The sequence below is a fragment of the Eutrigla gurnardus genome, assembly GCF_963514095.1.
Source record: "Eutrigla gurnardus genome assembly, chromosome: 4".
Taxonomy (NCBI): domain Eukaryota; kingdom Metazoa; phylum Chordata; class Actinopteri; order Perciformes; family Triglidae; genus Eutrigla; species Eutrigla gurnardus.
In genome coordinates, this window is record NC_139918.1 from 2440945 (window position 1) to 2468626 (window position 27682).

Genomic DNA, 27682 nt, shown 5'->3' on the forward strand with positions numbered 1-27682 from the left:
CTGATTTTATCTGGTTTTATTTGCATTTTATCTTATTTTATTTTATTTTATATTGATTCTATCCTATAATGTCCATCATTGTTATTGCGCTTCTGTTGTGTTGAAATGTATTTATTTACTGTGAAGCGCTTTGGAAACCGTTGTGTTTGTTTGAATTGTGCTATATAAATAAAGTGGATTGGATTAGAAATCGGCATTTAGGACATCAAGTTCCAGATAGACTGGCAAATACTTAATTATCCACCTCCTTGTGGCCACAAGATGGCGACAGCATCAACATGATCTGATTTCCAAAAACAAAAATAAAGAAGCATTTCTTGAAGAAATGAGCTGAGTCCACATCCAGGTCATGGTCAGTGTCTTAAACCTCTCGGCTATGGACCTTTTTATTGGACTATATTAACAACACATTAAAAGTCATAGCTACAAAAATCCAGAGTGATTTGCAAACGTGCAAAGTTTACTCTGTAAACACATAAGAATGTTACACATATAGATATACACATAGGTTTACTTGTAAATGATCTGCACTGTGTGTCAAACACTTTTGCACATTTGTGGATCGCTTCCTGTCAGTTTGTGGGCCACTACGGTCGGCCTGCCTTCCCCCTCCTCACTAGTAATGCTCTGCCTCCTGGACAGTGGAATGGAGATGCGTTCATGGCTAAAGTGCTGTCGTGTCTTTCATTGTAGAAACGGGACGGATCGACCCCATCCTCATCGAGCGCTACAACACGCCGGGCTTTGTGGGTTGTCTGTCACGAGTTCAGTTGAACAGCGTGGCACCGCTGAAAGCTGCACTGCGCTCCGGCCTGGCAGCACCCGTCAGCACCCTGGGGATTCTGGTCCCATCCAACTGTGGAGCCTCTCCCCTGACCATCTCCCCGATGGCCTCGGCGAGTGACCCCTGGTACATAGAAGCAGGTAGAGACACTCACAGACAACAGTTTCATGAACACTAAGTCCCAAAGACTTTGGAGGATGTCAGAATTCAAAGAGTTAACAAATGTTTGTCCACAGCCGGAGCGGTTTTCCCCTTTAATGAGGACAAGGCCAGTGGTGATGGAGTGGATCGCAACTCTGCCGTCATTGGAGGTAAATCTCATTCAAGTTTCCACTACTGTAAAGCTGCAGCTGAGGACAGGAAACATAGAGTAGATATAGAGGACAATATACTGAACAGAAATCCAGTCATCATCTAAATTCCCACGTGAATGTTACATACACATACAGTAGCTGTCTCCAGACAGAAATGGACTCCCATCAGAGTCCTGGTTTGGTCTTCAGCTAGAGGACAGAGACGTCCATCAGAGCGTCCTCACAGCTGAACAACTTCTCCTGCATTCAACATTATTCACAGACCCATGTATCCTGTACTATACTCGAGAACGTTGCTGATGTAGTTGTACTCTGATTGTGAAAGTGGCAGTCCAGTGATGTGCCATGACATAGCCAGTGCAGGAATCAGCCTGCCGTCTCTCATCGGTCCAGCATGCCGTTGAATGAAAGTTGCTGGTTGCTGTTGCTCAAATGCTGACTTGTTTGGTTTCCAGGCATCATCTTCATGGGGGTTTTCACCGTGCTCTGCATCATGGTGTTTGCGATCCGTCATATGTTCCGTCACAAAGGCTCCTACCACACCAACGAGGCCAAGGGGGCGGAGTCGGCGGACTGTGCGGACGCAGCCATCATCGTCAATGACCCCGCCTTCACCGAAACCATCGACGAGAGCAAGAAGGAGTGGTTCATCTGAAGCGCTCTGCCAACATGGACACATGACGTTAGGATGTATGTAGTTTTTCTAAGCGTAGGGAGTAGTAGTGAGGAGGATGTGCCAAGTGGTTTCATTCAAAACTTTATGGACAACAGATAACCATGGCATTCCAGCGTGTGTAGAGAAGCACATGCTGCTGTGTGAGATGTGGAGCGGGTTATTTTCATGTGGTTTCCAACAAACAGTGTGAGGAGATGGTGGCTGTGTCGAGGACGGCACCGTGAAGGTACAGGCCTCGGACGAGTGAGTGTGTTCATGTGCTTTTTTACGTTTTTATTTGAATCATTTTTTATTTGATTTCAGTTGAATGTATTTATTTATATTTAAGTCATCTATTTTTTCATAAAAGTTATTTATTTATTTTTTATAGATTCATATCTTAATGCCTTGCAATGTGCTGGTATTTCAGAAACCTGTGGTGATGGTTATTGATCATTCATCCCAATAATCCTCCACGTCTGTAGCAATGCTCATTCATTCCAGGGTTTTATATTAAATCTCATGTTTAATCATTTGCCTTATTTATTATAGGTTTTTGGCACGTGTGTGTGTGTGTGTGTGTGTTTGTGTGTGTGTGTGTGTTTGTGTGTGTGTGTTTGTGTGTGTTTGTGTGTGTGTGCGTGTGTGTTTGTGTGTGTTTGTTTGTGTGTGTGTGTGTGTGTGTGTGTGTGTGTTTGTTTGTGTGTGTGTGTGTGTGTGTTTGTGTGTGTGTGTGTGTGTGTGTGTTTGTGTGTTTGTGTGTGTTTGTTTGTGTGTGTGTGTGTGTGTGTGTGTGTGTTTGTGTGTGTGTGTGTGTGTTTGTGTGTGTGTGTGTGTGTGTGTTTGTGTGTGTGTGTGTGTTTGTGTGTGTGTGTGTGTGTGTGTGTGTGTGTGTGTGTGTGTGTGTGTGTGTGTGTGTGTGTGTGTGTGTGTGTGTGTGTGTGTGTGTGTGTGTGTGTGTGTGTGTGTGTGTGTGTGTGTGTGTGTGTGTGTGTGTGTGAGAGAAGGAGATGTAGCCATGACTTTGTCCGCATCACTTGGCTTGAAAGCAAACGTCACACTTCAGATTTCTGGTCTTTTGTTTTCAATGCCAGTTCATAAAAAAAGAAAACAGACGTAAGGTTGTTCCAGTTTTTTGGGATTGCTCGACGACAGCGGTCACAACTGCAGCTACATGTGTAAAACTAACGGTCTGCATCACCAAACACTCACATCAGCTGCTAAACACACTCAGTGCAGCAAACACTGTCAACCATCGTCGTGATTTATGTATTTTTTGGCTGTAGTAATTTAAAGTACTAATGCTGTGTTTTTGGGTCCGAATGTAAACATATATGTTACAGTAAATATGTTACTATTTAGCTGTGTAAATATATTACTATGATTACAATACAGAAATACATTCCTGTAATATTTTCATTTACTGTAAGGATGCAACTCTCGGTTCGGTGGAAAATTCACATTACAGATACAACTGCTGTTACAGACTGTTAGTTTTACACACGTGACTTCAGTTGTGTCTGCTGTCGTTTAGCAATCAGAAAATAACTGTGTTTTAGGAACATTTTGTTAGTCTTGTATTTGTGCTGGACCAAGATCACCTTGGCAACGCTGGACAACAGCTCAGTGAGGACCCTAGTTTTCTGTAGAGCCATTCATCTTTATTTTCCCAAACGGGCTCCAGACAGGAGGACACCATAAAGTACACTCAACAGTACAAACCATCAACAAAAGCATCAATACATGGAGGGGCTGGTTGTGGCAGGCTGTGTGGCTTGCCCTCCTTCGCTGTGATTGGGCGGCTGGGTAAACAGTGACGAGCTCAACGTTTTACACAAAGTTGAACATTCTCAACTCTCGGCAACCAGAAAAAAACAGCTTATGCTAATGCTTGGCACGCGTCACCCGTATGTAGCATGTAGCATGTAGGGTTGTACCAACACACCGTCTCACGGCTCGACAGTAGTCGGTGAGATCCCTGATAGCGGATCATTTTTGCCAACATCAAGACAATATCTGGCTTGTTTCCCATTAATGTATGAAATTAATATTAATCATATGGATTGAAGAGGCTGGATTTGACTCGTCATAGACAGGTTTGTTATGTTACGATGGAGTCAGACTTCCAGAGTTGGCTCAACGAGCAAACAGTAGCAGTTTCCAACTCGCTCCCACACTCACACTTTAGACACAACACGCATACATTTCATACACAGTATTCATTACTTTTTTCCTATGATACCCCGTTCTACTGATTTTCCCCCAATGGACATCAGACATCAGTGATTGTGTCTCACTCTCTTAACCCCTTCAAAGTAAAAGCCCCATGGAGTAAGTATCTGAATGGAAGTTAGGATGAGGAATGCACACCAAGCAGCTAGTTTCCATTGAACATATTCTTTTGGAATGACTGAGCAGTGTTAATGATACCAATATGAGCCAGCCTCTTCTTGAAGTAGAGAGCTACACGAACACCTCTTCAGGGTTCTTCTCAAACCTGTCCTTTAAAAACCTGACCTTTGTCTTTGATTTCCTTTTTTTATGAAGTGATGTTTCTGGGAAATAATGTTTGTCCACATACCAAACTGACATACATCCTGACAGTTGATTGTATTGCATATTCCTTTGACTGCACTGCAGTGTAATGGCATGCTGTTTGACACTGAATGACACATATTGGGTTTGATAGGCCACTGTAGCATCATGGTTGTTCTTCATGTTATAAAACTTTGCTTAACTGTTCCTTTTATAGCTGATTTCTCATTCTTTGTGCTTTTCTTATTGTTGTAGAAAAAAGTTGATGCTTCTGTAAAGAGCTGTAAGACAACTGATACAACAAATGTTGTGTTTGTGCATTTTGTTCCCTCGGTCTCATCACCCTAGGGTGATCTTTAGTTGCCACGCCACTTCCTATTGAGAAAACCAGTAAAATATGAGATCAAACCCTACGCTGACTAGCGTTAGTTTTCTGACTGAATGCGATTGGATCCATGTGCTTGAATTCTGGAAGCTTGCTTGATGACTGCACCCAGCTTGTAGACAGAAACTACAGATGTTGGCGACACATAACGAGGGTTACGATTCCATGGGGGTTTTGGTTTTAAAGTTGTACTTAAAGTTGCGTTGCTTCTAGCGGCCTCTGTGGCGGTAGATGGAACTGCAGGCGAGCCTCTGAGACTCATCTCCCTCACCAACAATGTGGACTGTCTCTCATCTGCGTGATGCCTTCAAATGCTCCACACTGAAAGGAGGTCCGTGGTTTTCCCTCGTTGGCGTCACTTTGCTTCTTGATGACGTTCCTTCTTCACTTCCATTAGATTGTTGTTTCTTTTTCTTGGGACTGGAAGTTGAATGGTCTTCTTTCTCTGCCTGTTGATCTTCCATTATGAGTCAGCAGTAATGAAATGTACCTGGTCAAACACTTTAGACTAGAGGGAGCCTGACTCAGCAGTTGGAAGTTACCGATTTCCCATTACAAGTAAACACAGCATACTTCCATGAGTAGCTCCACCTGGCAGACCAACCGCTGCTGACCGACGGAAAAAGATAAAACTCATTTAGAAGTTTGAATGTGGCCACAGACACGGAGATCCTATTTCTGGACAAAGCAGCCCAGAGTACAAGCACTTTCATTAGTGGTCACATGATCAACCACCATTGTTTTAAAGGTCCCATATTATGAAAAACAGGTTTTCTCTGGTCTCTACACCTATAAACTGTTCCTCCCTGAGCCTGTCAACTCCCAGGAAGAGGAAAACAAGCGCCTCCTGCCCCCACTGGTACAACGGCGCTCCTACAGGCTGTTCAGATTCAGCTCCCGTCGTTACGTAACGAAGGGAGTCATTTGCATCGGCCGAACTCCTCTGATGATAGGAGACATCCAAGAGGGGGCGTTCATCACAGAGGTGAAGTTCGGTGTGTCCTGCGGTGAGACAGCAGTGAGACAGCAGTGTTTCACCATGTCGTCACTCACAGCTAGACACACAGATTGCTCTGCTGTTGGTTGTACAAATCAACATAAGTGCTTATAGTCTGTCCCAGCTACAGAAGAACAGAAGAGATGTTGGATGCGTTTCATTTTTAATGACAATGTTCCGGCTACAGTCCGTGTTAGCTTCTATGTGTGTGCTAACCTTCACATCGGACTGCTTCAGTAACGAGGGTCAGTACAAAGCTGGCTTTGCCTCGACACTGACCCTTGTAAAAGGATCTGTCCCAACCATACGGGACCCAGGAACTTCACCTGAGCCACATAGGCGAGTCATAGCGATACATCCACGTAAACATTCTCCCCCACGTGAACAAACAAACATTGTAAACGCACAGGGGGATATTTCACAAAACCTGGATCGAGGATTAAGCTGGGATTTTCCAGTAATCCTGGCTAAATTTAGCTCTGACTCGGTTTCATGAGGAGATGGATTCTGTACATCCAGACCAGGTAACAGCCAGGCTTCATTAATCCTGGTGCCTAGTCCGTCCAGTCTGCAGTCACTCCAATTGGAAACCAATGTGTTTTGCCTTATTTGTATGAAATTGCATTAAAATGCCACAGGAAGGCTATATTACCATTCAGTTAAGTATGCCTACTGTTATTTGAAAAGTGTGACCTTTTTTCTTTTCAAAGGTGTTTCCAATGAAGTCGGTCATAAGGCAACATATAAAGTCTTCTACATGTGTTGCTTCCTTTACACAACGTCGATGATGCAGCTCATACTGAGAAGGGACACGTCGGACCTGTTGGCTTCCCCCAACGACTACCTGCCTGAGAGATCCAGGTTTCTGGGGATAGGATACCTGAGCAGACAGCTGGTCCCAAGATCCAGCACCGCCCCACACGGAGCCCTAACCGGCCCACAGACGGTCTGTGTTGGGCTACGAGTGGCACGTTCTTATGTGCAGAGGAAGAGGCTGAAAGAAAAAAGAATAAAACTCAAGTTTTGTGAATTAGTGGTTGTAATTAATCTTCATGGGTAAGGTATTAACCTCCACTGCTTGTACAAAGAGGACAACTGTTCATTTGTGCAAATACCAAGTAGCTCACATAACAAAATGAGACACAATCTCCGAAAAAACGTTATCTCACTTCTTTAGAGCAACTGGGATCATGGAGTATTTTTGTTGTTTAGTATTAGAATTTAGATTTTTGTTTTCCTGTCGAACCCAGTAGAAAATGCACATTTTTAACGCTGGATCGTGGGCTGTTAGTCTCATATTGTGCAATAAAAGTTAAATCTGTTAACAAACATATCTCATGTGGTTGATGATATTAATAATAATCATATTAACGACAACAAAAGAGGTTATTTACGTAGAGCTTATTAAAACGAGCAATTACTCTACAGTGTGCTTTAAGAGGCAGACAAAAAAACCCAGATACACATTTAATACAGTATACTTATGTGCACTAGATTCTATGATCAACAGCAGATACACTACTATACCGTATCGTGTTTTTTATATACATATATTATGTTCATACATTACTAATATTTAGTGTCATTATTTTATACTTTATATTTTTATACGTATTTGACTCTTTTTTCCTGACTCTTATAAAGCAGCTGTACATTTTCCCGAGGGATTAATACATTATTCTGATTTCCACAGATATTTATGAACAAATATAAATAAATGGGGGGGGGGGGGGGGGGGGGGGGGGACATGCCCTCGATCCGACTTGCCCACTGGGACTTTAATGGGAAGAGTACTCTGGTTCACACTCCAGCCTAGTAGGTGGCGGTAATGCACCTTTAACGGTAGTTGGCAGCAGCAGCAGCAGAAGAAGAAGAAGAAGAAGAAGAAGAAGACGACGAAGAAGAAGTGGGAGAGGGAGTCCTTGAGCGTGTGTGAAGTCAGAGCCAGGAAAGCTAACATCACGATGTTTACCGTCACTGTTCTGCGGACATTCCGACGCTGTGTTGTTCCGCAGCCCCTCGGTCACGTCACGGCCGCTCGGCGTGTCGCGGCGCTCAGCGCGGCGTGTTTCCGGGGGCAGAGTCTGCAGAGTGCGGGTCTGCAGAGTCGGGGTCTGTGTGAAAGGTCCTTCCTCAACCTCAACTACAAGGTACTCTACTGATCTCCCCTCGTCACACGTGTTCCTACAATAAAGCCTAGTCTTCAGAGAGCAGACGTGTGAGTATGGACTCAGACAGGAAGGAGCAGCTTTCTTTTGAACACGTAATGACGGGATGAAGACTCATTTAGAATCTAGACGTGTTGCCATGACGTTTCTAATTGGAATTAGTGTACTTTCCTGAAATGAGAAAAGCACACTAGTGTAATCGGAACCACTAAGGTGTTTACTGGAGGCGTGATGCGTTTTGAAAGCAGCCCTTCAAAGCATGTAGCCAAGCTGGTGGAGGTCCCACTGGTGCTGAAAGAGATGCTCCAATCCTTGGTAACGTGCTGCTGGATTCCCTTCCGTGTGTGTGTGTGTGTGTGTGTGTGTGTGTGTGTGTGTGTGTGTGTGTGTGTGTGTGTGTGTGTGTGTGTGTGTGTGTGTGTGTGTGTGTGTGTGTGTGTGTGTGTGTGTGTGTGTGTGTGTGTGTGTGTGTGTGTGTGTGTGTGTGTGTGTGTGTGTGTGTGTGTGTGTGTGTGTGTGTGTGTGTGTGTGTGTGTGTGTGTGTGTGTGTGTGTGTGTGTGTGTGTGTGTGTGTGTGTGTGTGTGTGTGTGTGTGTGTCTGTCTGTCTGTCTGTCTGTCTGTCTGTCTGTCTGTCTGTCTGTCTGTCTGTCTGTCTGTCTGTCTGTCTGTCTGTCTGTCTGTCTGTCTGTCTGTCTGTCTGTCTGTCTGTCTGTCTGTGTGTGTGTGTGTGTGTGTCTGTGTGTCTGTGTGGGTGGGTGTGTGTGTGGGGGGGGGGGGGGTGTCTGTCTGTCTGTGTGGGTGTGTGTCTGTCTGTCTGTGTGGGTGTGTGTGTGTGTCTGTGTGTGTCTGTCTGTCTGTGTGGGTGTGTGTGTGTGTGTGTCTGTGTGTGTCTGTCTGTCTGTGTGGGTGTGTGTGTGTCTGTCTGTCTGTGTGGGTGTGTGTGTGTCTGTCTGTCTGTCTGTGTGGGTGTGTGTGTGTCTGTCTGTCTGTCTGTGTGGGTGTGTGTGTGTCTGTCTGTCTGTGATGGTGTGTGTGTGTCTGTCTGTCTGTGTGGGTGTGTGTGTGTCTGTCTGTCTGTGTGGGTGTGTGTGTGTCTGTCTGTCTGTGTGGGTGTGTGTCTGTCTCTGTGTCTGTGTCTGTCTCTGTCTCTGTGTCTGTCTGGAGGAAGGCTGAATGTTCCCCCAGATTGTTCAAACAACCCTGAGGCCAGATGTGATGCTGTGGTCAGAAGACGCAAAAAAGATCATCCTCATTGAACTTACAGTCCCATGGGAAGAGGGGTGTGATCAGGCATTTGAAAGGAAAATATATATAGATAAAGATATAGATAAAGATATCCTTCCCTGTCATTCCAATGGCTTTAAGCATTCTCCATACTGACTGTGCACGGAATCCTCTACACCTCGACTGGGAACAGCCAAGCCTGCCATCCTTTCCCCCTGCAGTCATGCAACTCTGCTCCTCTGGCGCCCCAGGCGACCGCCTATATGGCCTATGCCTCGGGACGCCAACGATCAGGCGACGAGTACCGCACAGTTCAAGAATCATCCACATGATGGACAGACATGCTGTGATTTATTATTTTATTAATAATATGCCAGTGTTTGAGTGCCTTCACTGATCAAGTAAGAATTAAGGCTAATGAGCAACATGTTGAACTCTTGTTTTGATTTAGTTTGTTGTTGTAAAGCGCCTTCGAGTACCTGCAAAAGTGGCATATAAAACCTGTGTATTATTAATAATATTATTATTATTTTCATAGTTTTCCCTATTGTAACAAATACGTACCAAAGAGGTGCATACTTAACCGTGGATTTTGTGTATCACTACACCTCTACTAGCTAACTACACTGGCTACCTAGCTAACTAGCTACCTACCTGGCTAACTAGCTACCCACCTGGCTAACTAGCTACCTACCTGGCTAACTAGCTACCTACCTACCTAGCTAACTAGCTACCTACCTGGCTAACTAGCTACCCACCTGGCTAACTAGCTACCTACCTAGCTAACTAGCTACCTACCTGGCTAACTAGCTACCTACCTGGCTAACTAGCTACCTACACTAGGGCTGTTCGATTTTGCCCAAAAATAAAATCCAAATTTTCTTCTCTCAAAATCCGATTTTCGATTACGATTAATTTGTGAAATGACAAAAGGCAAAGAAATTATTTCAAATATGCTGTTTTTTATTGAACATGTTGCAAATAATTTCCCCATTGGGATTTGAGTGCAAACCTTGCTCTTATTAAATAAAAAATCCTTCAAGGGATTAATATAAAGAACAATTAATTAACTTTTGCCATCTGGCTTTGCTCCATGTTATCTTCTTGTAGATCTCTTGTATAAAAAAACACACAAAAAACCAATCCCTTTGGGATTAAGAGAATAACCTCACTTTCACATGTATCTTAAGGTGTGTCCATTAAACAAAAATGAATGAATGAAGTGCAGAACTTTAACTTAACTAAAAAATTGATTTTACGAGTTTCACGTTTTTAACATCGTCCTAACTACATAATCGCGATTACGATTTAAAATCGATTAATCAAACAGGCCTAACACTTTTCACCCCCACTGACGTGTGTTGTCACCATAACAACAACAATCACTATTCTCTTTTGCCGTAGTCACATGACGATGGAGAGCTGTGTTAACTACATGAATACCATGAATACACAACATCACTACAGCCCTCTGGTGTGTTTGTCCTTTCTCTAAACAGGTGCAGTCCCGTTGTCAGTCTGCGCGTTGTGTCTCCACGGCGACGCACTCCGACGATGGGAACCTGGTCTACACAGGCAGCCTGGGCACTGCTGTCCGAGGTGAGTCTACATCTTGTCTTCAGTAGTGGTCATTGGAGTGAGATTTCTGGGTCTTCCCTCATTGTAGCAGATACACAGACGTTACAAGGTTTCATGTGTTCATGGGGACCTCGAGAGGCCAACAGATGACTGATGGAGATTCTGTTGGAGACTGATAGAGACTGATGGAGACTCCAATAGACACTGATGGAGACTCTGATAGAGACTCTTGTTAAATCACCTTTATCTTCATCATCCGGCACTCTGGTGTACAGTAACATCTTGTTCAAGGCAACGTCAATCAGCCTCTGAACTAAGTCTCTCAGGAATGGAACACAACAACAACAACACAACGCAGTCATAATTGTGGTCATTATAATTATGGTTATCAAAACTGATTGTATGAGCCCTGACCACCTCCCAAACATGTTCTCCATCCATGAAAAGTAAGGGTGTTCATCAATACCTGAGTTTTCCGCGAACTCCTCGGATAGCGATGTCAAACCTGCCAGCGCCCTAGTCCCACTGCCGTCAGGGGCGGTGTTATTGGGAATGAAAGTGCAACACATATCCCCAAACATCTTGCACACGCCTCCCTTCTCGGCCAGCAGCATGTCCAGCGCCAGCCGTTTCTGCCATGCCAAGAGACTGGTTTTATGTAATTGTATAGATAACCCCTGATGCCGTCTCTGAATCTCTGTTGGTAATAGTACAAATAGTTAATCCAATCAACATTTTTGTTTGTGGTTGCCCACCACATGAGCATTGATTCGAAGCCTGCTGCAATCTGATCTCTAGCTATAAATCTGTTAGGGACTCCCCGAGGCACCCCAATAGCGTCCACATAAACATGGGGGGCCCTAGTTTTGTGGCGCAGCACAAGGTGGCGGAGCGCCAAGATGGGTGTGGCGGCGCAGCAGGGGGAGGCGTCACAGATTCAGCTTGGCGTAGCGGAAGTTTCGTGGCAAAAAGCCTCGCCGAGACTTCGCCGAAAGCCCGCCAGCTCCAACCTGGTCTACTCTCGGTGCACGGCGTAAGTAAAGTCCATTCATTCAAGGCGAATCACAGCTGGCGGAGTGGAAGTTTGGCTGACGGCACGCAGTGCGCACACGTCACCGAGACCTCACAGGCAGGTTTCCACAGTTCCAGGCACATTTAAATGCAATACATAATCACAACAAACACTATTTAATGCAACTAATTGAATCAACACGTGAATTTATATCTATATAGATTGTCCCGTCACATCTGACGTCAGATCAAAGGCGGATGGCACGCGTAACGGAAACTCAGCCTCTCGGACCAAAACATCTCCCTCTCTCTCTCCTGTTTTTTATAATATGGGCATTGTTATTATTATGATACCCACGCACAGCGCGTGATGCGCGTGGTGGGAGCGGCGGCGCTGCTTCTGTCATCGGGTTGTCAAGTGACAGAACTTGCCCTGAACCTCCCCTAATGCATTAAAGGTGAGGAGAGGAGCTCATTTGATTGGTGAAGATCTGAATCGGCTGTATTAATCCCAGTCCACGCCTCGTCTCCTCCTCGTCTCCCACTCACGCCTTCTCCTCCTCCCTCTTTCCCACTTGCGCCGGTGGGCGAGACGGGAGGTGTGCCTGCGTGAGCCTGCGCGGTGCACGAAACTTGCGAAGTCCAGGCGGACACACCCCGTCGGCGTGGTGCAGGTGCGCTGAGTGCTGACTGTGTCTGGTCTACGAAACTAGGGCCCGAGGATCAAAGGAGCCGTCCGGGCGTCTCTCTTAACGAGGTGCCGCGTCCCTGAGGCCTCTGTATGCTGTAGGGATTTTGTATTATTCAAAGGCAGGACATAGAATGGCATTACAAGTTGCAAAGACACCCATCCAGTCAGTTGGTAACGTTGTTCTAAGTGTCTTACCACCGCAGAACCACCAGATGTCCGCCCTGGTCACAAGTTGTCTTCTCACCCACGCATCCTGCACACCCCATTCTCCTGCTGATAACTTCAGGGTTAGATTACAGGGAGCCAAAGTTCCTACGTCCCGTACCTTCTTCTCTAGACAGACAGGTGTAGTTGCCGTCGTATGGCTCAAACCAGGGTGGCCGCGTGTGAGTTGGCACAGGGGGAAACACGTGGTGTACAGTGGTGCAGTTCCTGTCAGCGGGTAGAGACACAGAGTTATACAGTACACGTTATGCTGACCTTCACTGGTCTGGTGTCTCCATTGGTTTTGCGGTCCTATCTCTCTTTTAGCTCTTAGTTTGGCTAGCGTTGAATTGGCTAGCGTTACATTTTAAATCAGTGGCTCAGCTGCGGTGTGATTGTTGTTGTCATTCGGTTGTTGAGACTGACGTTCGTGTACCCAGAGTATCGGAACTACCACTATCACTGCTACCAGACTGATTAGACACAATGTTCCTCTCATACCACATCCCATCCTTCTGTATGGATTCCACGGTCTGTCTGCCATGGTGTAGTGCTTTTACTGATCTGTCTCCTCTGGAGTGCTGTATGCTCTTTTACAGTGTGTAAGATGAACCCACGTTCCTCTCTCAGCGATGCGGACTGCTGTCGGTGTAGATAGCAGAACCTGATATGGACCTTCCCAGCGAGGGGATGACCAGTTCTTTCTCTTTAGGGTCTTTATGAACACCCAGTCACCTGGCCTCACCAGAGGTTCTCCTTCCGCCACTGGATCTGTAGGAGGAGATACTTTAGAAATAACATCTTAGTTTTTCATCATCTTAGACGTGTAATCGGCAATTGTTTCAGTTGCTTCAGTGTCATCCCCCTTCGTGTAGATGAGAGGTTCCCTATAGGCTCTGCCATACAGGATCTCAAACGCTGACAGTCCCGTTATATTTGGTATAGTATGTGCATGCTAAGTGCTACTGCTGGTAAACATGTAGTCCATGGTTTACTTGTCTCTTCCATAGCCTTCTTAGCTTTGCTTTAATGGTGCCGTTTGTTCTCTCTACTGTCCCTGCTGACTGTGGATTAGAGATGCACCGATCCAGTTTTTCCGATCCAATCTGATACCGATACCTGGGCTGAGCATATCGGCCGATACCGATACTACTGTTGAATGAATGAACCGTATACCTTGCCATGTGAGTGAAGGCATCAGGCCTGACATAAACATTTAGCCTTGTTAAAAAAAGGTAACAGATTAACACAGATATAAATGTACTTAATATTATTTATTAACAAATAAAGTGTACATTAGCAGCAAAAAGGAATAAATAACACTTGTAACCATGTAAAGTGCACGGCAAACAGATATTTTAAAATGTAATATAAAATATAGCAGCTGCCTGAAACCCAACAAACTATGGCTTAATTAACCGGCGCTTGCTCCATGTTGCTCTATGTTTGCTCATCACTAGCTGCTGTGCGTGCTCTGTGTGATGACGTAACCAGCGTTGCAAACATAGAATTGAAGTGACTAGGTTGCTGTAACTGTATTGCTGTGTATGATATTAATACAAATGAAATGACTGGATCGGAATGCTGGATCGGCCTCATTCATCCGATATCCGATCCAGCTAATTAGTCAATATCGGAGCCGATATCCGATCCGGGTATCGGATCGGTACATCTCTACTGTGGATGATAACTGCAGTGAAACTTTAGTTGAATGTTAAAAATTTCTGATAATTTAGCAAAATTGTTTCTGGGAATCCGAAAGGATTTTTGCTACCACTATAACGTCGTTTGTTACTGTTGGTGTGATTTTTAACCCATTTTGAAAACATATCTACTATTACCAGACAGTATTTCTTCCCCTCTGATTTGTTTAGTTTGATGAAGTCCATATTCAGCTTTCGGGAACGCTCCTCTTTCAGGTCTCATTCTTCCTTGCGAGTTGTGCTTGGAGCAAATCAAACAGGAGGCTCCTGGCCCCTCCTCCTCGTCCTCCTCCGGACCTGCAGTCTCTCATCCAATGTCCAGTTTTAGCAAACATCGTTCCTGTCTCTCGATCTGCTCCCCTCCGCGCCCCCTCCTCTCCCTCCTCCTCCTCCTCCTCTCCGCCATCCACCCCGCTTTCTCGGTGCACCCCCCCTCGGTAAAACACATTGCAATCACTCCTCCAATCATCATCATCATCATCATCTAACACAAAGGAGTCACTTATCTTCTCCTTTCCTTTGTTTCTGTGTATGTGATGAAATAAGAGGATTGAATGTCTTACCGCTACGGGTTTTAGCCCCTTGTTCTGCGTCCCATGGGTGCCCTGGTATTTGCGGAGCGGAGGCTTCTGGCGGTTCGGAGGAGGCCGGAACATGTCCCGTCCTGGGGTGGAGTGGAGGTGGCCGCAGATGAGGCTGTAGGGGGGAGGGACAGGCGTCGGACCCAGAGGGACTATTTTATTCTATATAGGTTGTGTATATATATATAAAAAAATATTTAAAAAAAATAAATTTTGAGTTGCTTTTATGTTTTTATCTTTTTATTGTCTTTTTCCTATATACTGTTTTATTTTATTTGTCTTACCTGAGTGTTAGCACTTCTCTCTTTTTGTTAACTCAGGCGGTCTGGTGGATCAAAGTAGTTCTCGTCGTTCCAAAGACGTCCCTTTACTGGTCCCAGACACAGTAACTTCCAGGTATTTGACCTTGGTTTTTTTACTGACTTAGCAAGACTCCCTCCGAATCAAAAACTTCCCGATAGGAGAATCCCTCCTCTCCTCTCTTTTTTTTTTTTTTTTGGTAACTGGTCGACTGTCGTAAACACAGTTCTCTGTGTCTTGCTAAATGAGTAGAAAACCTTTCCACCCGATTTGGTAAAACCCTTTTCTCGCAAGTTGAGAATCCTGGATTGCTTCACAGCGCTTTTCGGGAGCTTTAACCCACGGACTTTAAACTTAGCTGCTCTACTACTGGTCCCAGACACCGTCGAGATCCCAGATCTCGGTGTTTTACCAAATGGTGCAAACAACCCCCACTCAGGATTTTTTTTTTTTTTTTGAGTAAAACCTTTTTCTGATTCAGTAAATACTCTTCCTACCTTAATTTCTTTTTGATGTCTCAAAGTCCTCCTTCGTTCAGACCCCGTCACTGCTCTCCTCTCCAGCCGAGCCTGGCCTCTGTGCGCCAAACGGACCCTTTAGGGGCCCACAGCTGAGGTCTTTCTGAAGGAGTCCTGGACTCCCCCTTGCAAGGTGTTCAGATCCGGTAGTTGGAGAGGAGAAACAGATATTGGGCCCCATTTGGGCGCCAAAATGTTAAAAGAATTTGTCCATAAACGAATAAATTCACCCAAGGAGGAGATCAGAGACAGAAGTAAAGTCGACGTCTGACTTTAATCTTGTACAGTTACAATGCAACAACGTGTGAGGATGCTACAGAGAAAGTGCTCAAATCACTGTTGTGACTTCTTTTAAAGGCACAGGAGATAACGCGTCACTGACAGTTAACCTTCATGTAGAACTAGACATCATGACTACCAGGCCTCTGATAACATTTAGGTCAGCCATGGGGATACTAAAGTAATAAACAGTTCAACACATAAAGCTGTAACCTGAACAAAGAAAACTTTAAGACATGAGGTTATACAAAATTCTTAGAACAACTCTGGTGGAGACAAACTTTCAAAAGCCTCGTTTTGTGAGTACAGACCCTATGTGTACTACTGCAGAAGTTTGGACACATTGCATGCATTATTAGTGGGGTAATTTACGAGATATACTCTATGTACTATAGCGCTAGTACTAAGCCATTCGGCTGATAGCCCTATCTTGACCAATGCTGACCATCGCTAAAAATGCTTCCGAGGGGGTGTTTGGCTGGATGTCATGGTAGAAATGACCTAGGGTGCATTTTACTCCGAACCATCACTTTAAGAAGGAGATTGCCAACAAGTGGCTAAATGACATGTCATTGTACAACTTGTCCACCTTTGTACTGTCAGCTCATTGTGTTTACTCTCACCATGGTCCATGTTACAGTTTGGATTCAGTTTTTTTAACATTTTATTCTGCCGATTGCATTCAACTTCAAAAAGTCATTTTGGTAGGATTATTTTGTGGAACAAATCATGTATCATAAACATAACCTTTTTACCACATAGCATTTTCTGCAATAATCCAAAATTCTCAAAGTTGGGTTGGGAGCTGGGTCTATCAGGGCTATAAAATTGGCGGCCCCCGGGCCGGATCCAGCCCATGAAGGAATATTTACTGGCCCTTTTAGTGGAAAAAACATTAAAAAATGCTGCCTGTATAGTGGCCAATATGAGATGCCCTCTCTCATCTCTGCGCAGCAGTGTAGACTTGCTCCTGAGTTAACCTATTTCAACATGAATTTCTATGAACTTTTGAGTAAACCTATAACTTATATTTTCCTTGATAAAATAAGGCAATATATGCACTCATATGTCGTGGTAGTGTTTTACAGTATCTGTAGGAGACGTACAGGTTGAGGATGAGGAGCACGGTGTGCTTGAGAGTGTGTGTGTTGCAGAGGCGGTGGTTCACGTTGGAGTGGGCGTGTGCACGTGCGGAAGTGGGTGTGTGTAAAGGTGCGCACTCCCCTGTGACACAGACGATGAGAGAGGCAGGGTTGGGTAGTAGCCGTAATTTTTGTTGACCACTACTCATTCATTCATCACCTTTTTATCTGTTCAATCCGCTGCTTTTCATTATTCCATTCATCCGTCTCAGCTGCGCTGTAATAGCTCTGTGCTGTTTGTCACTAATAAATGCACCAAAAGCATCTTTGGATCTCAGCGTATCTGTCCTCAAAGCCTCTTAGCGCGTCACAAATCTGCGAACCTGAGGACCCAACCTCTTACTCTCAGCGGCTAACAATGTTTGGTAAGGAAGCCGCAACAGTATCTGTAGCTATGAATGTGACGCTCATCATTTTCCAGCCATATTTTTCCGGACCCTCATTTTGGATCATTTCCATCAACCGGCCCTCATTCAAAACTAGTTGAATAGCCCTGTTAAAGCAAGCTATGATGACTTTCACTTTCATTTTTGCACGGATGTATACCTGGCCGAATTGCACTGTAGGGGGCGAGAACGAGTCAGACTTGGAACCTGTGTAAGCCTACTGTGAAATGACCACATCCAACGTGACGTGCTGACATGGATGCAGCTATGAAGGTTTGCTTCAGGGAACATGTATTTTTAAAAAGCTTCCCAATGGAAACCTCGACAAGACTAAGGTTGTTTGCACCTTGTGCAATGCGGAATTAGTGAGTCATTATTTAGTAGCACACACACATTAGGAATGCATTCATCAGAATTCAAATGAGCCATTTTAATCTATATTAATTCCAAGATTACAGTGAGATTAATATAGATTAAAAAAATAAACTATGCCCACCACTAAAAAAAATCTATTGGCTTCATGTCAGTGTAATGCTCACTTCTTTGCAGCACTCGGTTCTGGGCTGAAATGTATATGCCTGATGTAAGCAGTGCATGTAGGTGTAATCTCCACTTCTGTAACCCGTGTTCTATGAATTTTCTCTCGTCAGGGGTGAAACTCTTCTCGTACAGCACCAGCGGGGTGAGCCTCCTCCTCATGCCCCACATCCTTCTGAAGACCGGGCTAGTAGTCCAGAGCATCGCCATGAAAGCCGCTTTCTGTGGAATCGTTGGATTCTTCACCTTCCTCACCCCTGTGGTGCTCCACCTCATCACCAAGGGCTACGTGGCCCGCCTGTACCACCACCCAGACAGAGACACCTACACCGCCATCACCTACAGCGTCCTCCTCACTGAGAAGAAGACTGTGTTCCACCAGAGGCAGGTCAGGATCCCGGCCATCAGTCAGATGTTCACCACCTTCTACGCTGGCAACACGGGGCTGCTGGTCAACCCAGACATGTTCCCCGTTCCACATGACTACAACCACCTCATGGGCTACGACCAGCCCTTCAGCTTCAACACAGACGACATGGATCCACCTGATCGAAGCCGAACCAGTGACTGAAACAGGTCATATGTGTGATGTCCAGAACTCCGAGCTCCCTAGAATCCAATCTATAGATTTCCAGATGTTTTTGGAGAATATTTTGATGGCTGCTGTATGTTAATAAATGATGTCATTATCATGACCTGCAACCAAACCAAATTCAATTCATTTTTATCATCAGTTTTCAAACATGAATTTATTTAGACTGCTGTCTAAGAGCCGGATGTTATTGGAAAAACAACATTAATGCCTTTAGTACTAACAAAACTTTACGGAAGTATAATAGTCTCAAATTGTTGATTTTTATCACAATCAGCGATCTGATTAAAGAATGTAGCTCGACTATGACAGACTGAGGGTGTTTTCAAACTTGGTCCCTTTCAGCCCAACAAACAAACTAGTCAGCATTTATTGTGTATATGTGACTGCTCCAAGAGAACTCGGACCCCTCTGAACCGGACCATTCACAAGTCCGTGTTGCAGTTCGCTTTACCTGATTATTGTGAACTCAAACTGCTGCAGGTCGACTTCACCCTTTGCCATCATATTATCGCCCTCTAGGCTTACCGTTGGATGGAGAGGGAGCAAACGAAGGCAAGGTTAAAAAATAAAAGGACAGATAGGATTCTAGCTGCAGCATTCTGAACCATTTGAAATGTTTTAATAATACATTCCACAGGCCTGACAACAAAAAGTAATCAAAGTCTGAATGAAAGAAAGGCGTGAGCTCTGCATCAGCCATGGATATCCATCATCAAGCCCTTCTCCTGGTCAGGGTCGCTGGGGGGCTGGAGCCCATCCCACCACCCATGTAGAGACAGACAGGTAACCAGTCTATCACAGGGAGACATGTAGAGACAGACAGGTAACCAGTCTATCACAGGGAGACATGTAGAGACAGACAGGTAACCAGTCTATCACAGGGCTGACATGTAGAGACAGACAGGTAACCAGTCTATCACAGGGCTGACATGTAGAGACAGACAGGTAACCAGTCTATCACAGGGAGACATGTAGAGACAGACAGGTAACCAGTCTATCACAGGGAGACATGTAGAGACAGACAGGTAACCAGTCTATCACAGGGAGACATGTAGAGACAGACAGGTAACCAGTCTATCACAGGGAGACATGTAGAGACAGACAGGTAACCAGTCTATCACAGGGCTGACATGTAGAGACAGACAGGTAACCAGTCTATCACAGGGCTGACATGTAGAGACAGACAGGTAACCAGTCTATCACAGGGAGACATGTAGAGACAGACAGGTAACCAGTCTATCACAGGGAGACATGTAGAGACAGACAGGTAACCAGTCTATCACAGGGAGACATGTAGAGACAGACAGGTAACCAGTCTATCACAGGGAGACATGTAGAGACAGACAGGTAACCAGTCTATCACAGGGAGACATGTAGAGACAGACAGGTAACCAGAATCGAACCGGGACCCTGGCTGCACCACTACGCCCCCTGCAGTCTGTCAGCTAGATAGAAAAGACGGTCCTGGTGAGGACGGACTGGAATCTAACATAAGTGGTTCTGAGGGAAATGAAGTGAGCAGTGAGAGTCCTGCTGCAGTCTGATAACTCCTGGTAGATCCTCGGGGGAACTCAGTACCTCAGAGGAGAAATATGAATGATAAGTGATCAACGGGGGTGTGAGTTGTTTTCTCCTGGCCTGCGTGTCGGGACCGGTGGCTCTATGAAAGGAAATGAATCCAAAAAGTCTGCGGCAACATCACATTCTTTAATCAATAGCACAAGGATCCAGGCTGTTGGAAGCACAGTGACACTCACAGAGCTGCTTCTCACGAGGAACCACTGTCTGACACCGCTGTGCTGCTAGAAACACCATTGTTTTGGTTCTATCTCTCCTGCTAGAGATGCTGCAGCAGGACGACTCCTCCAACCTTCATTGTACTCAGCGGTGCATGGCGTGGCTCAGTGCCAGCGGCCGGTGTCCAGCGTGTGCTCTGCTGCCTGGGTTGGTGCTGCAGCTGGTGGAGGAGGGTCCAGCAGGTCGATGGTCTGGCCCTCCCGGAGCTTCAGGACCGCCTGCATCAGACTCCACCTGCAGGGGAGGCACAGATCAGGGATGGTGCACTTAGGGAGGCTCGACAATCCAAAGGTAGTCTCCAGCAGGGGTCTTCAAACGTTTTGGGACCCCTTACAGGGGAGAACATTTTCCACAGACCCCTCATCATCGTTTCATAGATGAAGCAGCACATTTCAACCGCCGCTGGAAGTGTGAGTTCTTGTGCGATTGTGTGATTGACGGATTGACATGAGGGGTCACAATCATAGCAAAGTTTCTATTGGTCCGAAGTGAACCTGGGTGGGAGTAATGGACACGATATGCTTGTTTTAGTGGTGGAAATGGTCCCCAGCTGTAGATATACATTATTTAATGATAATGTTTGAGAACCTCTGGCCCACAGATCTTACAGGAAGTCACTATGTCTGTGACGTCTCTCAATATCTCAACATCCCTGGAGTTTCATCCCGATCACTGATGAAATGAACACTTCAACACTAGTGGCGAGGAAGCGTGGGTCTGTCCTCAACGGGACCACAGCTACCGGCTGAGTCCGCAGACCCCTTTTAAATGTGAAAGAGGCAGGAGGGATCCGGTCTACTGTCCACAGTAGCTCAAAGGCCACTCATGAGGTATCATCTTCCTCCAAACATCTATAATCCATCTTCATCATTTGCACAGAACAGAATGGACTCACCTGTTGGTATCAGAGTCCCGAATTGAAGAAGTATATAGATAGCCTCCAGTTTCTGATCCCGTCACAGGGATCTTTATCTGCAACACACATTCAAATTAATCTGGGTTAATCTGGCTCTTCACAACAAGATCATGTAATCCCACAAATCAGTGACGTTGTTAGGCCTATTTTAGGGGGCTGGAGCGACCCTCACTTGTTCCCAAGCCCCCCCCCCCCCCCCCCCCCAAATCATTTGACTTTATTTATTTTATTTTTGAAATGGTTTAATTTATTTATTTTTAGTCTTTATTTTCAGAATAATCTCATACTGGTGAAAGGGTGTACATAGAGTTTTAGGATTATAGCATCATAGTCTGTAGAAAGAATATTCTTTAGAAAGAAACAATTCTGTAAAACCTTAAAGATTAGATTTTTATGGATGTTTGCCTCATTTTCAAAGTTTTAAATGCACTTGCCCCCCCACCACTGAATGAATTCATTCAGAAAAAAAATAATGAAGGACGAAGAACCAGAGCCTTAACTAGAGGTGATTGCAATGTACCGAGGCGTAGAACAAAATTTGGTCAAATGGTCGTCTCTGTAAGAGGAGCGCAGTCCTGGAACAAGTTACCATCACACATCAGAAACTGCGACAACTACTCACTTTTTAAAAAGAATCTCAAACATTGGTTAAAAACAAATCAGACATGTACCCATATAGCTTAAATACTGTTCTCAATCTGATGCCTGTTCCCAGGGGATTTTGGTCTATTGTTCTGTAACTGGGCTAAAATTGTCTGTTTTATCTTGTTTTGTCTGTGTCTGCTTCGCCTTGATATTGTCCGTCTGTGTTCTGTTTTGTAATTGTTCGTTGTATGATTTGTCGTTGCGAGGTTTTAAAGTCTTTTGTGTCTATGTTACCTAGGACCCTGCCTTGGGACTACGGCTGAAATTTAGCAGTTATGCTAAGTCCGGCGCATTTACACTGACGCTTAAGGCATCAATGTTGATGAATGTGCATTGTCCCAACTCAATAAATAAATAAATGAAAAAAAAAAAAATGAATGAAATAAAGCTGTAAGAGAGAGAATCACTGAGAGAGAGACTGGCTGCAGTGGAATAGTCTATTTCTCTTAGGAAGGTTCCTAACTGAGGAAGTGACCCGGAAGTAAACAAGTGGCCGCCATGATAAGAGCTGTTCGAATTCTCTAAATGCAAAGAAAGGAGCTCCAATGCTTCCTTTCAGAGCTCCTTTAGCATAGGATGCAACGGACCTTCCTATGCGAAAGGAAAGGGGATTACGCCGACCCACAATTCTTTGCGAGAGCAACATTTAAAGTGCCGCACACCTCGGCCGTTCATGAAAACAAACGATATGTGCATTTACATATTTAACAGTTACTTTCATGCAGACATATAATTGGAATAGTGATGATAAATGTGTGAACAGTGATAATAATGAATGGTATTTTTTTATTTATTTCAATCATGTTACAAACTTGACAGAAACGAAACTAAAACCACAAATGAAACGTAAATAAAGCAACCGGTCAAACAGGAAGGAGGAGCTGCTGGACCTGAAGCCGGTCAGTGAACCAGCTGTTTATAAAACCAACATGTGGAGAAGTGGACGATGCGCTTTTTGTAGTCCATTATTGTAGTTTCTCCAGTGCAGACGCACGTCAATCACCGGTGCCGATCATCAGCTGTCAATCATCAGCGGCCGCGTTATAATGACGTAGCTTAGTGAAAGTCCGGTCGGATTCTCTGAACACCGCGGTCGACTATTCCTAAGTACTTTTGAGTTCTCCTATCGCCTTTCCTTAACCCCGTGACGTTTTCCCCAGAGGTCAAGGAATAGGAGTTAGGAATAGGAGTTAGGAATAGGAGTTAGCAATAGGAGTTAGGACCTTATTTTTTGACTATTCGACTGCACCCAATCACTCAGAGAGAATCACTCGGAGGGTGTGGTGCTGTTTCCTGGACACAGAAGCCAGTAGAAGACATAATAAATGATAAGACTGTAATGAAGAGTACCTGTGCAGTGTGCTGATCTATGCGGTTGCTTCTGTCAGTCAGATGTATGTTGTGGACTTTTAAGGGTGGAGCTCCCAGCCTTTCCATGGCAACAGGACATGCTTTCAGCTTCTGCAGAGCCAGGGAGTGGTAGTCTGACTCGGCAAACTTCTCTAATTGCATAGTAGAAAGAAAAGGTACAAAAGAGAAAATGAGAACTAAAAGTAGGGCAAACAGCTGAGATGTGAAAGTGTCATGACTGAGAGCAGCTCGCATCTCTTTGTATGAGGCAATGAACTCAGTCAAAGAGAAGAGCAGTTACTTGGCAATATACTGGGAGGTGGAGGTCCAAGCTAAGCTCAGAGTGCAAACACAGCCGGATTTCACCTTTATTTATACAGGTTGTCTCATTCTCAAGAGACCTGTTTCAAGTAAGTATGTGGACGCCGTCGGGGATGGAGGAGACACGGAGCCTCTCAGTCCGGCAAGAAGCAACGCTCACCTGAGGGCCGGAGCTCATATTTAGGAGGGAGGATATGTCACACCTGGACTTGTTGCACAGGTGGCATCCTATCACAGTACCAGGATATATATATATATATATATATATATATATATATATATATATATATATATATATATATATATATATATATATATAATATATATATATACATCCTATCACAGTACCAGGAGATATATATATAATATATATATGTGACCTTCCCTGTCCTGCCTGCCTGCTGCTTCACCAAGGACTCACACGAGATCAGATGTGGAGCTGTAGAGTGTAGTTTTATTCTCTAGGATCTGTAACATAAAGTTTGGAAGCACAACCACAGCTCTCAGTCAGCATACACTTATTTGTGGTCACCTGTTTAGAGACAGCATCTCCCGATGTTAGACACAAGCCCCAGCTAGCAGCGAACATGCTAAACGTTTTTTTTCTCTGACAAACACACTTTTACACTGAAATGTGAAAACGAGTGGTGCTCAACAATAGATATGACCACAGTGCATATTTAGCCAAAAGCTAAACCATTTGTAATGGGCATAGGACATTTTAATGATCTAATATGTGTCTCTGTAAACAGGAGGCCATGTTACCTGTGGTGAGGGATTCTCTGCACTGGATCTCCCACCGTGCAACACTGCTCTTTCAAGCTAAAAGCGTAATTTCAAAATAAAAGTGCATGACATAAAGAACAAAATAAAGTAAAAATAGCCATGGCTGTCTTCCAGGTTTAACATAATTGAACAAAAATAAAGTATTTGCTAACACCGTTACATATATATAATATATATATATATATAGACATCCTATCACAGTACCACGCTGGAATTCACTGAGCTCCCGAGAGCGACCCATTCTTTCACACATGTTTGTAGAAACAGTCTGCATGCCGAGGTGCTGCTTTTATACACATGTGGCCATGGAAGTGATTGAACACCTGATTTATATTATTTGTGAGTGAATACTTTTGACAATATAGTGTATGTCGACCAAATTTCATTTGTTTCTTTTTTTTTACCCTGTCACGTCCGACAATTTAGGCAAATCGTATGAAATGACTACACACTGTTGGTTTTGTTCGGCAAGGGAGGAGTCTAAATAAATACGCCTTCTGTTGCATACTTAGAATTATGTGACTCTGTGTACACACACACACACACACACACACACACACACACACACACACACAGACAGACAGCTCGTGGTACTCACTCTGCAACAGATAGTACATGGTGCCGACCCCGGTCCCGGTCAGCACGGTTGTGAAGATGGCGAGTTGCTGCAGCTGACTGGTGGAAGCCCTCATCTCTGCTGCCTGCCTGTAACACTGCACCACAGACAGGCACTATAGACACGATCCAGACAGCCACCACAGACAGGTCCCTCTGGTCACTCTCATGGCAATGAGCACTCCTACACTGGATGTTTCTGACAAGAAACTGGGAACATTTGCAATGAAATGGTTTTCATAAGGAAAGTACCTGAGTAAATTCTTTATCACTGGAGAGTGAATTCTGTTTCTGTTTCTTGGATACATATTGAGATTAAAGTCCCAGCATCACACAAGAGCAAGCGTTAAGACTTAACAGAGCATATATACGCCATATATTATAAAATGATATCTTAACACAGGATGATTCCTTTGTGGAGTTAACATTTGTTGAACGCATTAATGCTGTTGGCTCTCTGACGTTTGAGTATAAAAACACAGATGGATCAATCAATAAACATGAAGCCTCAAAAAAACTACTAAGATCCAGCTGTACTTCTTTGTTGTTTTTTATGATGGAACTGTTATCAATTATCACTCTGTTATCTAAATTATATTTATTCTTTAGTTTCTGTATTTATTTATTCCGTTTACCTTTTTCTTTTTACCATTTTTCAGCTCTGATGTTTTCATGTTTTATGTCATTGTTAATAATTAACATTTGTATTATTATCGTCAATATATATTATCGTAAACATTCAATCAGTGTATTTATTCATTTCTGTTTGTCTATCGGTTGTTTGGGTTATAAATATGATATCCTCCTGCAGTCCCGTTCAGCGTCGCCTGGCGGCGCTGTGGTGGCAGACAGCAGGCCGGTGCTCATGTGTATTATTTTAGAAAGATATCAAACTAGTATCACACCAGGATTTAGCTTGTGGCTTTGATACGGACAGCATGAATGTGGGAACAGCCTATGAACTGGAGTCACCACGGCAACCGAACCAGTTTTTAGTACCTTCAGAAGGGTCGCGAGGCTGATCCAGTCTGGAGCAGTTATGTTGCTGAATCTCAAGCTGCTGTGTCGCCGCTCAGTACCCGTTAACACTTAACACGTTCGTCCTCAGCAGAAACAAGTCTGGAAACGTTCATAGCACCTTGCGTTGCAGCGGAAGGGCGACTCTGTATTCTTCCGTAAACGTCACACGGACTGTCAACGACTGGTTGTGGGTGCGCTCCATTATGACTCCGGAGGGTGCCTCTCATGTTTGGCAGGCGGCGTCTGTACCTCGCCAGCCTCCGATTCGGCACTTAAGGGGAAAGTTAAGGGGAAATTAACCCATTGTGCAGTGCGACTGTTTGTCCACTGATTGACTGTTTTTTGTGACACTTCTTGATGTGAAAACCTTTTAGACATTTTAGGTAAGACATCAGCTTTGCCTGACACCTACTATTGTATCTGTGAAACTTTTATTTTATTTGTGAAAATGCTAAAGGGGACATTTTGCCGTTTTTGTTTTATACCAAGACCTCATTAGACCAGGTCCAGATCAAAAACCCCTGTGCCTAGACCTCTCATATCTGGACTGGATTAATGTACAGACCCTGAAGATTCATAAAAACACAGTCTCTGATTTGTGAAACCTTTATTATATTTGTGAAAATGCAATAAAGGCACATTATACTGTTTTTCCAGCATGTAGACCACATTAGACCAGGTCCAGATCCAAAACCACTGTGCCTAAACCTCTCATATCTGGACTGGATTAATCTACAGACCTTGAAGATTCATAAAAACACAGTTTCTGATTTGTGAAACCTTTATTCTATTTGTGAAAACCTGGTCTAATGAGGTAAATGTGAAGTAAATGAACATCTTGCTGAAGAAGGCTTCAAGTGAGAAGGGTCATTTTTTCCAATCAGACTTCTCTTTTCAGCCACAGGAGTCGCCCCCTGATGGCGAGTAGAGAGAATAGAAGGCACTTAATCATGGCCTTCACTTTTCAGAAGCGAATGTTGCTGCCTGGGGGAAAACCTGCAGGGTAACTTACTGTAGAAACATGGAGGACTCTGTGAAGAGCATGCACTCCCTGTAGATAGAAACTACTTATTCAAAGGTAAAGAAAAACCAACGACTCTCTGGTCATTTATACACTAATGAAAACATAGTTAGGAATATTGTATTCCATTTCTGCTCATTCTATAACAACATGCTTCCCAGCTGCCCCCGCCACCTGTTTCCACTCTGAGTCGCTGTTATACAGTCCTAAAACCCAGGAATGAATCAGCTTGTTTGCACTATTTATCCGTCAGTAGATAGGCCTGCTGCCCTCCGAGGAACTTTGATGCTTTCCTTCTGATAAACGGTTGATGAGATGACATAGCATCAGCACTCTGACGAGTCCACCTTTACAGCCTTGTTTTGTATACTTGCACTCTTGTGACCATAGGTCTGTCATAGCCTGATGTTTGCTATATACTTCTGCAGATTGCAATAATGCTTCAAAATCATATAAGTGGTATTAATTTGGGAAGATTATCTTGCTGAACCTAAGTATGAAACTTGTGTTTGCCACAGAGTTTATTTTCTGCAATAACCCAGAATCCAGAGGAAGAATCCAATCCATGTGTTGTCGAGGGCCCCAGTGTGATACTCTGGGACCGGTCTAGAACAGGGGTGTTA

At 44.3% G+C, this 27682-nt stretch overlaps 3 protein-coding genes across 5 annotated transcripts in view; 2 read left to right on the top strand and 1 right to left on the bottom strand.

Annotated features, from left to right (window-relative positions):
- cntnap2b (contactin associated protein 2b) overlaps window positions 1-4498 on the top strand; it is a 72912-nt gene extending 68414 nt beyond the window's left edge. Inside the window, exons 23-25 of the mRNA XM_084008428.1 lie at window positions 694-924; window positions 1021-1095; window positions 1554-4498. Coding sequence (XP_083864554.1) covers window positions 694-924; window positions 1021-1095; window positions 1554-1753 — 506 coding nt within the window. The 3' untranslated portion in view covers window positions 1754-4498. The remainder of the gene's footprint in view (window positions 1-693; window positions 925-1020; window positions 1096-1553) is intronic.
- A 1956-nt stretch (window positions 4499-6454) lies between these two features.
- Window positions 6455-18705, top strand: tmem70 (transmembrane protein 70; the record flags this gene model as incomplete). The annotated part of the gene is made up of 4 exons (XM_084007940.1): window positions 6455-6726; window positions 7517-7820; window positions 10563-10662; window positions 18107-18705. The coding sequence occupies 4 exons, from the start codon at window positions 6455-6457 to the stop codon at window positions 18562-18564; spliced, it is 1134 nt and encodes a 377-aa protein (XP_083864066.1). The 3' UTR covers window positions 18565-18705.
- A 102-nt stretch (window positions 18706-18807) lies between these two features.
- On the bottom strand, window positions 18808-26284 carry coa1 (cytochrome C oxidase assembly factor 1). 3 transcript variants are annotated; one of them, XM_084008519.1, is made up of 5 exons: window positions 26018-26284; window positions 25002-25116; window positions 23297-23448; window positions 21281-21357; window positions 18808-20619 (listed from the first exon to the last, which is right to left on the bottom strand). In XM_084008519.1, exons 2-5 carry the CDS (start codon window positions 25093-25095, stop codon window positions 20490-20492), a joined length of 453 nt encoding a protein of 150 aa, XP_083864645.1. In that variant the 5' UTR covers window positions 25096-25116; window positions 26018-26284; the 3' UTR covers window positions 18808-20489. The 3 variants fall into 3 exon arrangements, with proteins under 3 accessions (XP_083864645.1, XP_083864646.1, XP_083864644.1); XM_084008520.1 differs by having other exon boundaries at window positions 25002-25134; XM_084008518.1 differs by having other exon boundaries at window positions 25002-25228.
- Window positions 26285-27682: the final 1398 nt, after the last annotated feature.